General features: G+C 61.3%; 2 protein-coding genes across 4 annotated transcripts in view; one reads left to right on the forward strand and one right to left on the reverse strand.

Moving 5' to 3' along the window:
• The first annotated feature begins 3393 nt into the window (after positions 1-3393).
• Positions 3394-11043, forward strand: MCAM (melanoma cell adhesion molecule). Of its 2 annotated transcripts, XM_027036720.2 has the most exons (16): positions 3394-3542; positions 5311-5435; positions 5533-5740; positions 5825-5895; positions 5973-6060; positions 6988-7167; positions 7282-7403; positions 7488-7650; positions 7751-7869; positions 7950-8091; positions 8260-8381; positions 8479-8620; positions 8712-8783; positions 8948-9095; positions 9420-9537; positions 10007-11043. In XM_027036720.2, the coding sequence occupies exons 1-16, from the start codon at positions 3476-3478 to the stop codon at positions 10034-10036; spliced, it is 1917 nt and encodes a 638-aa protein (XP_026892521.1). In that variant the 5' UTR covers positions 3394-3475; the 3' UTR covers positions 10037-11043. The 2 variants fall into 2 exon arrangements, with proteins under 2 accessions (XP_026892521.1, XP_053059948.1); XM_053203973.1 differs by lacking the exon at positions 9420-9537.
• Positions 11044-11233: 190 nt separating this feature from the next.
• CBL (Cbl proto-oncogene) overlaps positions 11234-13693 on the reverse strand; it is an 83782-nt gene continuing 81322 nt past the window's right edge. The window contains exon 17 of one of the 2 annotated variants that reach the window (XM_027036719.2): positions 11234-11394. In XM_027036719.2, the coding sequence (XP_026892520.2) occupies positions 11357-11394 (38 nt within the window). In that variant the 3' untranslated portion in view covers positions 11234-11356. Of the gene's footprint in view, positions 11398-13693 lie in introns of both variants that reach the window. The other variant, XM_027036718.2, reaches the window with a different exon arrangement.

Genomic DNA, 13693 nt, shown 5'->3' on the forward strand with positions numbered 1-13693 from the left:
CTTCCAAGCCTCAGCCTAGGCCGACCCGTAGTTCAGTAGGCCAGCTGTGACGAGGAGTCCCCTCCCCCGCCCTCCGCTTGCCCTGCCGGCTCCAACATAATTCTTGCCATTGTGCCACTCACCCCCTCCCCGCTCCCCTTCTCTAGACCCCTGTACAATGGGGCCTTTGCCGCCTCCAGCACTCAGGGTGGAGATGAACTCACTCAAGGTTTTCCAAGTTTAAAAATAGCCCCTCCCATCCCCCACGCCCAAGTCACCCTCCTCTTCCCTGCCTTTCTGGGGGCACACCTCAATCCAAGCTGCACCTCCTTCCTCCTGCCCTGGGTCAGGTGCAAAGGACATGTGAGACTGCGTCCGGCCAGGATAGGGGCTGCTTCCCCCCATTCAATCTCTTCCCCCACATCTTCCAACCCAGCCCCCCAGTATCCGGTTTCCTGGCCTGATGATGTCTTCAGCAACAACCGCCCCCCACCCTCTTCCCACCCTATTTTCCACTCCCTCAATGCGGTCTCCTCCCAACTCAGACCCCCATTCTGGAAAAATTCCCCTCCCTTCCCCTCCAAACACTCAAACTGGACCCTATTCTCTGGCCAGGCCAGGGGGTTCCCCAGCCTCCATAATTGCCAAGATTGCTGGGCTGCCCCCCCTCCACCCCCAGTTCCTTCCTCATTGCAGCTGCAAACTTGTCCTTATCAGCTTCCTTCCTCTGCCCAGCCCGCCTTTCTCCTATGTTCCTCCCAGTCAAGCCCCTCAACTAGAGGGTTGGGTGGAAGGGCCACCGTGCCCACTGTGCTGAGAGAGGACTCCTAGGTTAGAATCTTGCCCCGGTGGCCCCTCGGGCCAGGCCCATCCCTGTCTTTTTACCTCCCCATCCGCTACACTGTGGCGGGGGGGGGGGGGGCCTCACTCTTCTCCACTTTAACTTACACTGAAACGAAAGCCCCACCCACCCTGGAGACCAGACCATGGCCACCACCCCACCCAGCCTCAGTTTCTCTGCCTGTGGTCAGACCCATACCAGGGAGACACGAAGAGGACGTTCTACACGGTGGGACCCCTCATCTCCGAGTAGTCTGGGCCTATCATGGGGGTGGAGGAAAGCAGCCTTCCTACCCCTTCCTTCTGGAGAGAAATAGACAAAGAATTACGACTCTGGTCCTGGGCTTCTTTTTGTCTTGGCCTACATTCGAGTAAAGCTGCTTCCAACGCAGCCCAGGTGTCTCTGCCCGTGGCCACCGCCTCCTTGATCCCTCTCCAGCTGGGTCACAGTCCTCTCTTGCTGAAAGTTCTTCCTCTGCTGCCTTCTCTCTTCCCTGCCATTACTGCAGCTCCACTTTCTGGCATCTTCGAGGAGCCGGAGGGCTGATACTCTCCACCTTCTGTTCTCTCTACCCTGTTCTCCTGCCTTCACTGCCCTTTCTTCTTGTTTCCGTGCCCCTTTGCATCCTCTCCACGGTCCTGATCTCTCTTTGGTTTGGAATCTCAAAGTGCCCCCATCATGAGCCCATCCCAAAGCTGCCTGCCCCCTGACCTCTACCACCCACTCCCTGGCAGCCCAGGTCGCCCCCAGGCTGCCGGCTTCCTTAAAGGACAGTCTTTGCGCATGTTGGTGGAGCCACACTGGGAAAGGATGTCACCCTGGGCTCTAACCTCATTTCCCCTTCGACGCTGAGGCAGCCTCTCTACCCCCACCTGGCTGCACTCTGCTCAGGGCGGAAGAAGAATTCCGAACTGACTGTCCTTGGTGGCTAGCTGGCTTTGTTTTCAGGCGGAGAGGAGAATGATTAGTTAATGGTGTTAAGTGAAGGGAAGGGAGTGGGGGCGGGGAAGCGGAGCTCCCTGCCCAGCTCTGGCTTGTGGGGTGGGGGAGGCAAACAGCATCCTTCAGCCATTCCTGCTCCTTCCCCCGTAGCCGAACAAACTCATCCATTCCACTCCGGGCCCCGGGGCCAGTCCATACATTCACTCCTGGGGGATGCGGAGCCACGGTCCTCCGGTCCTCCGCTCGGCCTCTCCCCCTAGGCTCCAGGCCCCACGCCCCTGCCCTGGCCGGCTTGGCATTGCTTCTGGCTGGAGACTGATGAAGGGAGAGGAGGGGTCAGCAAGGTTCCAAAAAACCGAGGCTCATGTGGTTTGCCAGTCATCTCTGCGTCATCAAAATACCAGCCCAGAGCATTCTCTCAAGTCACCTGCCCATCTCTAGCGTTTGCTGCCTCACGCTGCTCCTCCCCCAGCCCACTGAGAGGCTGCTCTGCCAGGCGACCGGCCTCCACCCCAAATCCAGACCTCTATTTGACCCTCTCCCTGGAGTCCCAGCAGATGTGATGCTGGGGTCTCTAAGAGGCAGGAGCCCATCCCACTCCCCAGAGCCGGAGTTCAAGGGGCCAGAAGACCTGGGTGTGGGAAGAGGGGGAGCTTGCTGTGTGGAGGGCTGCCTGCGATCAGACCTGATTCCCCCTCCACGCTTCCACCCCCAGCTGCGGAGCCGGTCCACAGGGGGCCTGGGGTTGTGCTGTTGGTGGTGGTGAAGGGCGGTGGGGAGGGGGGCGGGGAAAGCCCTGCTTCAGGGGGTCCTTTCAACCATCAGGACAGCAACAGGTTTTCAGAGGTCAACTGGAGACGTCGCACCCATGAACCCTTCCTTCTCCCTCTTTTCTTTATTCAGGAGAGGGGAAACTGAGCCCCAGCTGGGCTCATTGAGTGAAGAGGGCAAAAGCAGAATTTTCAAGGCCCGGACTCGGTTCCGTGTGAAAGCCTTGGGCCTGTGAATTCAGCCCCCCTCCCTCTTCCGCTCTTCAGACTTGCGGGGGCTTGGGTTCGAAGGGGGAGCCCACGGGGCACCGTCTCCACTCCCCAGTGCGGGTACCTCCGGGTCTGCGGGCCCCGGCCCGGGGCTCTTCCCTCAAAGCGACCAGCACTGCGAGGCTTGGGGGTGTGCGAGGCTTTGGGGGTAGTGTCAGGCCGGCGGCAGCCGCAGTGGTGCAATATTTCTGGGAAGCCGCCGCGGCCGGCCAGCTTCTCGGTGGCAGGGGTCCGGCGGGGTGGAGGAGGAGGCGGGCAGAGGCGCCTGCACGGGAGGCCCCCAGCGGGGCGCCCGAGGACCTGGTCTGCTGCTCCTCCGCCCGGCCGTCCCGGTAGGGGCCGAGCGGGGCCGAGCGCCGCCGGTTCTGAGCCGGCGTGACTCGGGGCGTCCGGGCCGACCTCCCGTAGCCGCCGCCTCGGCCAGTCAGCCCGGCCTCGAGACACCTGTCACTGCCCCCTCGCCCGACCCGAGCCGGCAAGGGGGCTGGGCGCCGGGCCCGGCCTAGCCGGGCGCGCGGCTCCGCGCAGCTCCGGGCCCGCCCCCGTGGAGCGGCGGCGGGGGCGGGGGGCTGCGCGGGGCGGGGCGGGCCGGGCCCCCTCCCCCGCCCCCCTGACGTCAGCCCCCGGCCGCCGCCGGCTGGCTCACTAGGCGCTCGCCCTCCGGCCGGGAAGCATGGGGCCGTCCGGGCTCGTCTGCGCCCTCCTGCTCGCCGCCTGCTGCTGCTGTCGCCGCGCCTCGGGTGAGTGGCTTCGCAGGGGGCCCGCGCCCCCGAGCGGCCCGGGCCAGGGGTCTTTGGCGGAGCGCGCCCGGGGAGCGGAGCCGGCGGCGCGGCGCCGGTCGGGGCTTTGCGCCCCGGCGTGCGCTCCTCCTTCCCGGCGCCTTGCGCGCGTGCAACTCTTCTTCGCGGCCAGTTTGCAGCCTCGATCCTAGAGTATCCCGGGGAGGAGGACGCGGGGAGGGAGGAGGCTGCTACCCGGAGCCGGAGGGGGTGGAGCCGAGCCTCTCGGGGGAGCTGGGGAGAGCTTTGCCTCAGGTGCCCACTCTGGGGGCCCGCGGCTGGAGCGGCGGCGGGAGGCGCCGCTGGAGCGCATCCCCAAATCCCGGATCCTGCGCCCGCCTGTTGCTGGAAAAGGCGGCTTGCTTAGCGGGAGGGGGCGCGCCGACGCCTCCTCTCCGGCCTGGGCTCCGAGCCAGGCTGGAGGTGAGCGAGCGGGGGAGGGACGGCGGCTCCCGCCCGAGCAAGGGCGTTGGCAGGGGCTGGGGGGCGGCGTGGGTCGCCTCGCGCCTGTCCGGGTGAGGGGATCACAGGTGGCAGAAGCGAGGGCTCGAGGGTGCCCAGGGTGGAAGCGCCCAGAATTGTTACGCCTCCCGGAGTGGAACCACGTTCAGGTGGGAAGAGCGCCCCTGCACCTCGGAGTTTTTCTCTGGAACTGCCTGGGATCCGGGCGCTCCCGGGTCCACGCTGCCCTTGTATGGCCTGCAGCGGTGTCGCGTGTTTCTCTTGGCTCCCTTTCCCGGGTCCCAGCCGCTGTCCGGCTGGGGAAGGGGAGGGCTAGGCAATACCCAGCTCGCTGGCCTCATGCCCGGTGCCTACAGTGTCCCTGGGGTACCCCAGGCTGCTGCCTCCCAGGCTGACTGTGTTTCTGGGGAAAGGGCTAAATTGGGCTCCACAGCTGCAGCCAATCTAGCCCCACCCTGCCCCGCTCCTCTCGCTCTGGGGAAACGGAGTCAGGGACGCGAGCGAGGCCTCTGCTGTGGGCTGAAGACCGCTCCATCTGCCCTCCTTGTCTGGGCGCCAGCCCGGGGCAACAACCCAGGCATCCCTGAGGCCAGCCAGATGGTATTGAGTGACATCACCTCCTCACAGGGCAGGCAGCACGCTGGCACCACTGACGTCACTCTTGCTCACTGCCTGGCCCTCACCCTGACCCCTAGGGGACATTCTGACCCCTTCGTGCTCACAAGACTCCCAGGCTGGGGGGTCCCCTGAGCGTGTGGGCTGTCCACAGAGGTACCGCTTTGGGAGCCTGACATGGGAGCTTCTGGCCGGGGTTGGCTCGCTGCGTCTTGTGGGAAATTTGGGGAGGGCTTTTTTGGGGGGCAGAGTAGTGAGGTCTTCCCCGCGGTGTGGGGACACAAAGGGGCCTGTGTGCCCCAGCCTGGCACATGCCTTGCATTCCCACACTCTGAGCTCACTGGGAGTGGAGGGGGCCTGGAAGGAAAGGGGCCTTCCTCTTGGCCCACCGCCTGGGTTGCCCCTCTGCCAGCCTCGTCTGGAAGGTGCCTGGTGCTCAGGGTCTCCTCCTGCGATGACCAGAGACGGTCCCCCCTGACTCCCCTGAACTGGGGGAGAGGGCAGCCTGGGGCAGCCGGTAGAGAGGGGTTGAGGCTCAGGAGGGCAGGGCCCTCTCCCGGAAGAAAAGCTGCAGGGAGCGGGCTGGGAGGGGAGGCCACGGGGAGCAGCTGGAGCTGACACCACTGCTGGGGTGTCCCCTCCCGCACCTCAGGTGTGCCTGGAGAGGCGGAGCCCCCCACCCCCGAGCCCCTGGAGGTGGAAGTTGGCGGGACAGCCCTTCTGAAGTGCGGCCCCTCCCACTCCCCGGGCAACTTCAGCCACGTGGACTGGTTTTCTGTGAGTGCGTGCAGAGGGTGGCAGGGTGGCAGGGTGGGAGGCTGTCCCCCTCCCGCAGCCCCAGGACCCTCCCCTCCCCTCCGTCACCCCTCCTCAGGTCCACAAGGAGAAGCCGACTCTCATCTTCCGCGTGCGCAAGGGCCAGGGCCAGAGCGAACCCGGCGAGTACCAGCACCGGCTCAGCCTCCTGGACAGAGGGACTACTCTGGCCCTGGCACACGTCACCCCCCACGACGAGCGCATCTTCCTGTGCCAGGGCAAGCGCCCTCAGTCCCAGGAGCACCGAATCCAGCTCCACGTCTACAGTCAGTGCCCCATCCGTGCCTCGCGGGCGGCGTGGGTCGCGGGAAGCGGTGTGGTCCCATGCCCCTCCTCTCCTTCCCTTGTAGAAGCCCCGGAGGAGCCGACCATCCAGGTCAATCCCTTGGGCATTTCAGTCAACAGCGAGGAGCCCGAGGAGGTGAGCCAGGCCAGGGTGGCCAGGCGGGGCCTGGTGGGGCCTGAGCGGCAGCGAGACTCACGGCCTGTCCCCCTCAGGTTGCCACCTGTGTGGGGAGAAATGGGTACCCCGTTCCTCAAGTCATCTGGTACAAGAATGGGCGGCCCCTGAAGGAGGAGAAGAAACGTGAGTGCAGCCCCGTCAGCCCTTAAGGGCCCTGCTTACGGTGCCACCACCTTGCCTTTCGTCGGACCTTGGTTTTTTGAAGTACACAAGCGAGGCCTGAAAACGTTCTCGTGAGAATGTAAACGACCCAGGAGATCTAGAAGGAAAATTCCCTTCTTGCCCCACATCCCCTCCCAGAAAGTAATCTCTGCTGTCAGTTGAGTGTTCGTTCTTTCCGGCCAGTTTCTGGGTCCTTACACATACAGAGATACGTCTTGGCACGTGTAGGCTTTTGATTTTTTATTCTCTAAATCAGTGGTTCTCAAAGAGGGGTCATTTTGCTCCTCCCTCCGGGACGTTTAGCGCTGTCTGGAGGGATTTCTGGTTGTCGCGAACGGAATGGTGGTGATGGCACCTGGGGGACGGTCGGCAGCCTACAGTGCACGGGGCAGCCCCACCCCACAAAGAATTCTCTGCGCCGACGCTTGGGCAGCACCGAGGTCGGGAAACCCCCGATCTCGGTGGTTCTGTGGGGTAGATCACTTTTCTTTTGACGGTGAGCCTTGGAAACCTTTGCAGCTTCGTCAGTGTAGCTCTACCGGATTGTTTAGCCCCCCCCCCCCCCCCCAGTGGGTATGGTGTAGTCAGGCTGGCCGTTCACTACCCCCATGGGTGGGCGTCTGGAGTGTTTGCTGAGGGGCATCGGTCAGTCACTGTGGCATTCCTGGCATGCCCCTGGTGTGCGCGCGCGCGCACGCACCCGCCCGCCGAGCAGGTGGATAACGAGCAGTAAAACTTCGGAGGTGAAGAGTCATGGCTCCCATGGTGCCTGGCCTTCTGCGGAGGCCAGGGTCCCTCCGGGAGCCCCCTCCGGCAGCCCCTGCGACCAGGGGGTGGGGGCGGAGGCGGGGCCGAGGCCGAGCCTCTCTCCCCTTCCTCCCTGCCCAGGGGTCCACATTCAGTCGTCCCAGATCGTCGAGTCGAGCGGTCTGTACACCCTGCAGAGCGTTCTGAAGGCCCAGCTGGTTAAGGAAGACAAAGACGCCCAGTTCTACTGCGAGCTCAACTACCGGCTGCCCAGCGGGAACCACATGAAGGAGTCCAGGGAAGTCGTCGTCCCGGTTTTCTGTGAGTCCCGATACGGCCCTGGGCTGGGGCGGGTGGAAAAGTCCCGCCGCTCCCCGTCGCGGGGCCGGCTGGTGGGCTGACGGCCGCGGCCCCCATGCCCCCCCTGTGCTATAGACCCGGCGGAGAAAGTGTGGCTGGAAGTGGAGCCCGTGGGCGTGCTGAAGGAAGGGGACCGCGTGGAAATCCGGTGTCTGGCTGACGGCAACCCCCCCCCCCACTTCACCATCAGCAAGCAGGTGCGGAGGGCGCCCGCGCTGGGTGCACGAGGGCTGCGAGAGCGGCTGGAGGCGCACGCTGCTCACCCCCTCGCTCTCCCCCAGAACCCCAGCACCCAGGAGATGGAGGAGAAGGCGACGGAGGACAACGGGGTCCTGGTGTTGGAGTCCGCCCGGAAGGAACACAGTGGGCTCTATCAGTGTCAGGGCCTGGACCTGGAAACCATGGCATCGCTGCCGAGCGAGCAACAGGAGCTGCTGGTGAACTGTGAGGGCCCCAGGCCCCGGACGGGGGGGGGGTGGGGGGGGGAGCAGGCGGGGGGCAAGCGGGAATTTTGCCCAGGCTGACGCCCTTGCCGTGTCCCCAGATGTGTCTGATGTCCGGGTGAGCCCTGCGGCCCCGGAGAGCCGGGAGGGCGGCAGCCTCGCCCTGACCTGTGAGGCAGAGAGTAACCGAGCCCTGGAGTTCCAGTGGCTGAGAGAAAAGGTACTCAGGCGGGCCTGGGGCTGTGGGGCGTGGGGGGCCGTGTGGCTGTGAGTGACCCACCGACCCCTCTCTCACCCCAGACAGGCCAGGTGCTGGAGAAGGGGCCCGTGCTCCGCTTACACAACCTGCAGCGAGACGCGGGGGGAGGCTACCGCTGCGTGGCCTCCGTGCCCAGCGTCCCGGGCCTGAACCGCACTCAGCTGGTCCGCGTGGCCATTTTTGGTGAGGCCCTCTGGGCAGAGACCGGGCGGCCTGGGAAGCTACCCCCGGCTGGGTGGTTTCGAGCTCTTCGAGGACGAAAGGCCACCGGCTGCCCCGGGATGCTCTGGCGGGGAGGGGGAGGCAGGCCAGCGGAGTTGGCCGCCACACCTGTCCCCCTCCCTCCCTAAGGGTCCCCGTGGATGACATCAAAGGAAAGGAAGATGTGGGTGAAAGAGAACACAGTGTTGAATCTGTCCTGTGAAGCGTCGGGACATCCCCGGCCCTCCATCTCCTGGAGCGTGGACGGCACGGTGAGCCCACCTCCTTTTCCCCTGCTCACGCACCCCTGCCCCAGGCTCTGCTGCGGGGACCGGGCCCGGGCCCTGAGCTCCACCTCCTTCCTTACAGGCCCATGAACAAGACCAAGATCCGCAGAGCGTCCTGAGTGTCCTGAATGTCCTCGTGACCCCAGAGCTGTTGGAGACCGGTGCAGAGTGCGTGGCCTCCAACTTCCTGGGCAGAAACACCACCACCATTTTCCTGGAGCTGGGTACGGGCCTCGTCCGTCCTCAGTGTGGCGGGGTGTGGCGAGCGCGGGCTTGTGCTTTTCTTAACCCACCTTTCGATCCGTTTAACCACAGACTCAAACAGAACCACTGGCCTCAGCACCTCCACTGTCAGTCCTTACAGCAGAGCCAACAGCACCTCCACAGGTGAGCAGGCAGTCTGGGCTCGAGAATGGGGGGCGCCGCGGGGCTGTGCCAGGGCACCCTTATCCTGCCCTGTCCCTGCCCGGGGAGCCCCGGGCTGGGTGGGGCAGTGGTGGAAGCGTGGCCACCTGGGGCCGGGAGTGACTGGGAACATCTCTGTGGGACAGAGAAGAAGCTGCCGGAGCCTGAAAGCAAGGGCGTGGCCATCGTGGCCGTGACCGTGTGCGTCCTCGTCCTGGCCGTGTTGGGTGCCGTTCTCTATTTCTTCTACAAGAAGGGCAAGCTACCATGCGGGCGGTCGGGCAAACAGGAGATGTAAGCATGGTACCCCGCGCCCTCTATCCCCCCCGCCCCCCGTCGTGCTACCCAGCTTGTTGCCTCCGTGGGCACATTCCCTGCCTGCTCGAGTGCCCGCTCACCCCTTAGGAGCAGGAGGGGGACGCTGAGTGTGAGTGCTCCCTGCTCTCCTGCCCGCTGCATTCACCCACGCCTTCTCCCTTCCATTCACTGCGTGTTTCCCTTCCCTGAGCTGGCCCCACAGCACCTGCCTAAGAGCCCCATCACCCAGTCCAGTGTCTTTCCCAGCGACCTTCCCTTCCCCCTGAGTTGCCAACTTCTTGCCTCCCTCCCTCCTCCCAGCACGCTGCCCCCGTCTCGTAAGAGCGACTTTGTAGTTGAAGTTAAGTCAGATAAGCTCCCAGAAGAGATGGGCCTCCTACAGGGCAGCACCGGTGACAAGAGGGCTCCAGGAGACCAGGTAGGAGGCAGTTCCTGTGGCCAGTGCCTGACGCCTCTCCAGGGATTGGGAGCCGCGGGGGCTAATGGCTCTCGTCCCCTGAACACTCACTCTCTCTCCCTTTCCTCCTCCTCTACTGGAGACTGGGAGCAGGCCCGTCTTGCCTTCTAACACTAGTCCCAGGTTGGTAGGGCGAGGAGAGTGGCCAGGGGACCGTGGACAAGGGGTAGCTCCCCGGACTGACAGCACACACTCCGCCCTGTCACCGCCACCTTTCCCCAAACAGTGCCGTGGCTCAGGTCACCGAGCGCGGTGTGGCCAGTCCAGGTCGGAGCCTAGGCCCTCCTGCCCCGCCCCCTCCCACCGCTTCCCTCCACGCCTCGTCCATCAGCTTTGGCTTCGGTCCCTCCTCCCTTCAGCGCTCCCACCCCAGACGCCAACGCGGTCCCCCCGCGCTCCCCTCACCGCTCTCCTCTTCACCTACTTCTAGGGAGAGAAATACATCGATCTGAGGCACTAGCCTGCTCATCACACGGAGTGCCCTTCCCGCCTGGAACACTTCCTGCTCCCTGCTTACCCTCTCCCAACACTCAGGATGATCGCCAAAGCCTCTAAAGCGGGGTAGGAGAAGGTCCCTACTCCAGCTGGCCTGCAGACCCCATTTCTGAGGGAAGGGCCGTCGGGAGAAGGTCCTCTTCAAGGACCGACCCACCGAGGTCTCGGTTGGGTGAGGCTCATCCCAGGGAGGGGCCTCAGTATCCCGGGAGTGGGAAGGAGTTTCTTGCAGACTGTGTTTTCTCTGTAGACATATTGTGGATGTATATACCTGTTTTCTACCAGCAGCCAAGTTAGGTAGTCTGTTTATCTGGAGCTGGTTTCTGCCCCAAAGGCTGGCGTCCTCATTCGGTTGTGTCACTGAGGTGAGGACACACTGAGCCCCGGCCCCTCTCTGCTGAAGTATGTTGCTCACACCGGTTCTGGAGAGTATGTACCCCAGCATTCATTACAAAGCAGCTGCCTGCCTGCCGCGGGAGGCCCTTTTGTGACCCGCCTCTCTCTGGGAAGAAGCCAGGACTGGTGGTGTTCCTTAGATCCTGTTGTCCCTGCAGGGAGGAAGCTGGGCAGTTTTCCAGAGTTAGGCCATTGTGCCCAAACCCCCTGCGTTAATTTGGCTCCCATTGCCCTGTCAGGGGGTCACGTAAGACTGAAAGGTGGGGTTAGGGGACAGCCATGAGGTCCAGACTGTCCTTTATGACGATTAAGACCATAACTCTGTAAGCACCAAACTTCTATAAAGTGAGCTAATGGCCTTAGACCCTGGGAGAAGGGCCTTCCCTAATGGGAGAATGGTACTTAGGGATGAGAGCTGGCCTGGCTGGAGCTTTGGGGTGTGAATGTGTATCTGTGTGTGCGCACCTGTATGTATATGTGGTTTCGTTAGGTTGTGTGTAAATTTGCAAATTTCCTCTATGTATGTATATATATATATGTATATGTAAGAAAAATAAAGCTTAACTGTCCCAGAAATCTCACCCCGTTTTTTATTCATCATGGGCACCACAGCAGCCTGGGGTCTCCACAACTGGAATCGTACCGAACAGAACACAAAACCCTTCACATTTAGGAGCGGGGACCAGAGGTTCCCTCTGCTTCTGAGCAAACAGCTCCTGCTCCACCACAGAGGATGATCCCCCTGCTTCTCAGCAGCAAGGCCACCTCGCCGGGCCCGGCAGGCTGTTGGCAAGGAGGAGCTATCAACTTTTTTCTAGGCTTTCCAGCGGCTCGGACTTGCCTTGAGGTAGCAGCAGACTCACCACGATGACTGCGCGGGCCTGGTCTTTCACTCTCCCACCCCCACGGAAGGGCAAGAACTCCAGGCTGCTACAACAAAAGAAACTTTATTTAAAAATATTTTTTTTTTTTTTTTTTTTACAGACATGGGTGCTTGAAAAAGCTCTTTAGTTAACTGTGTATGGAAATGAAAAAAAATTAATAAATAACATTAGTATAACAGACCTCTAAACATTAATACATTGGCAAAACAAAAGGGACGTCAAGTGAAAACCAATCTTAAAGCTCTGCTCTTCTCTGTAAGAATATTTACCTTCTGTCTTATTCTTTACAGGTGAGAAGGATTAAATACTGCTAATAGAAATTTTTTTTATATTAATGACACATTTTTAAAATAGTCCACAAAAATCTCCTCTAAGTTTTCGTTTTGTTTCATTTTTAACACTGATATACAAATTGGGACTCTATTCCGGAGGAAGCATCAAGTTCTCCTCAGCCCCACCCAGGCCAAGAATGTCAAAATCCTAAAGAGGGAGGACGTTCAAAGGAATGGTTTCTCTCCCAATTCTTGATTAAAGGCAGGGAAGAACTCAAAGGGAGAAGTAAAATTCTCAGATAGAAAACTTTTTTTCCTTTTTTCTTTGCTGAAACTGACCGTGACCACCATGCTGAGGACCGGGCACGTGGTCCTTGCTGCCTTCCCCAGGGGAAAACTGGACCCGCAGAGGGCACTGGCTGCTTAATGCTCTAAGACTGAAGTCTGCAAATGAAAGGAAAGCCACGTCTCGAGGGAGAGGCAGGAGGTCTAGGCCAGTTCAGGATCCAGCAAAGAGAAAAGACACACACCATGTCTGTTCTCGGGAGAGTCCGTCCTACACTTTCCCATGCAGTTGAGTCACTAGCAGGCCCAGAGGCTGGCACACTTGAAATGGTCCAGGGCGTACCTGGAAATCCCAGAGCAGTCTCCCTCTCTCCTCGCTGGAGACAGAGCCTTCAACCTGGTGGCTGCGATCCTGACTAGAGCCAACCGAATGATCCCAGGGGAACACGTACTCCAGAAGAGCATCACGGCAGGGAGAGGGGACCCCAGACGTGCCTCACCTAACTGACATCTCTCCAGCCACACAGAGCGTTTCCTCCTCCCCCTAGTCTGTAAAGATGGACACTCAAGGTAGAGGAGCTAAGACTCTGGTATTTCCATATTAAGTCCTAAAATGCAGCCTGAGTTACAGTGCTGCCTTAGAAAGGCACAAAAATGTTTGGCTTTTTTTTTTTTTTCAGTGCGCTAAAAATTGTTTTGTTTTGAATAAAGGAAAAAGATATATAAGGTTAAAAATCCCAAGTCACCACAGCCAGAAAGCAAATGTAGGAGGAGGTACCTCGTAGCTGCCATGCCCCTACCACGTTTCAGCAGGAGGTCAAGGCCGAGACACGGAGACCGGTAGGTCAGGAGGCATCCACTCTCACGGGCAACGTGCCTGCAGGCTTACCCAGACAGCAGAAGGAAGAAACCGAGGAAGAGAAAACACACAGTCTACAGACTCCTACGTGGTTCTCTGCCTCTGCGGTTTCAAGACCGCCATGAGCACGGCTACCTCGCCCCGAGCAGGGTCCGAGGTAGGTAGGGAGGAGGGAACGGACACACGGGGCACGCGACACGCGAGCAGGTTGGCGCACTGGGCGTGGGCACACGGCGCCCCCCTCGTCGGGGCTGGGCGGGAGGCGGAGTGAGGCCCGAGGAGCTGCCCGGGGCGTGTGTCTGAGCCTCCCCCCTTCCCTGGCCCTCCGGTCCGGCTCGGGCGTGCAAAGAGGACTTGTGAGAGGCAGTGGAGGGGTGCCCCTCACGTTCATTTCAGGAGCGGGTCAAGAACGTGGAGCCGGGCAACCAGAACTCCGCTGATCTGTTCGGCCGCCTGAGCGGTAGGAGAGCGGAGGCTGGCTTTCAGCCTTTGCTCTGGGCAAACAGAGGGAGCGGTCCACCGCGTTTTTCTCGAGCGTTACACAAGGGAAGCGGCAGGGAGAGCTCCAGACAGCTGTTGCTCTTAGCCGACAGCTGGCCCTTCCGTTCTTTTCCCGTTCCCATCTGAATGTGAGGGAGCCTCCGGCCAGAGCTTGCTCCTCCCGTCCCGGCCCCCCCACCTCTTACGCGGGTGCCGCTGCTTAGACCCAAAAAACACTGCGCTCCCCTGTGGAACCACGCCAGATTTCCTAGGACAGGGAGGCACCCGGCCCTGCTGTCCCTCTGCTCCTTGATTCTGGCGCCCAGTCCAGGATACCAAATGCAAGGGCTGACGACCCACCCTTCATCACGTGCCTCAATGTGTATCTTTGGATTACTAGGTTACTTCTGTGTATTCCTAACGACTCCAACAGTTTAAAAAAGTTA

This window comes from Acinonyx jubatus, chromosome D1, assembly GCF_027475565.1.
Source record: "Acinonyx jubatus isolate Ajub_Pintada_27869175 chromosome D1, VMU_Ajub_asm_v1.0, whole genome shotgun sequence".
Taxonomy (NCBI): Eukaryota; Metazoa; Chordata; class Mammalia; order Carnivora; family Felidae; genus Acinonyx; species Acinonyx jubatus.

Coding starts and splice junctions, on each gene's coding strand:
- MCAM (XM_027036720.2), top strand. CDS start 3,476: ATGGGGCCGTCCGGGCTCGTCTGCGCCCTCCTGCTCGCCGCCTGCTGC. Junction 3,543..5,310: donor CTGCTGTCGCCGCGCCTCGG/GTGAGTGGCTTC, acceptor CCCGCACCTCAG/GTGTGCCTGGAGAGGCGGAG. Junction 7,404..7,487: donor ACTTCACCATCAGCAAGCAG/GTGCGGAGGGCG, acceptor GCTCTCCCCCAG/AACCCCAGCACCCAGGAGAT.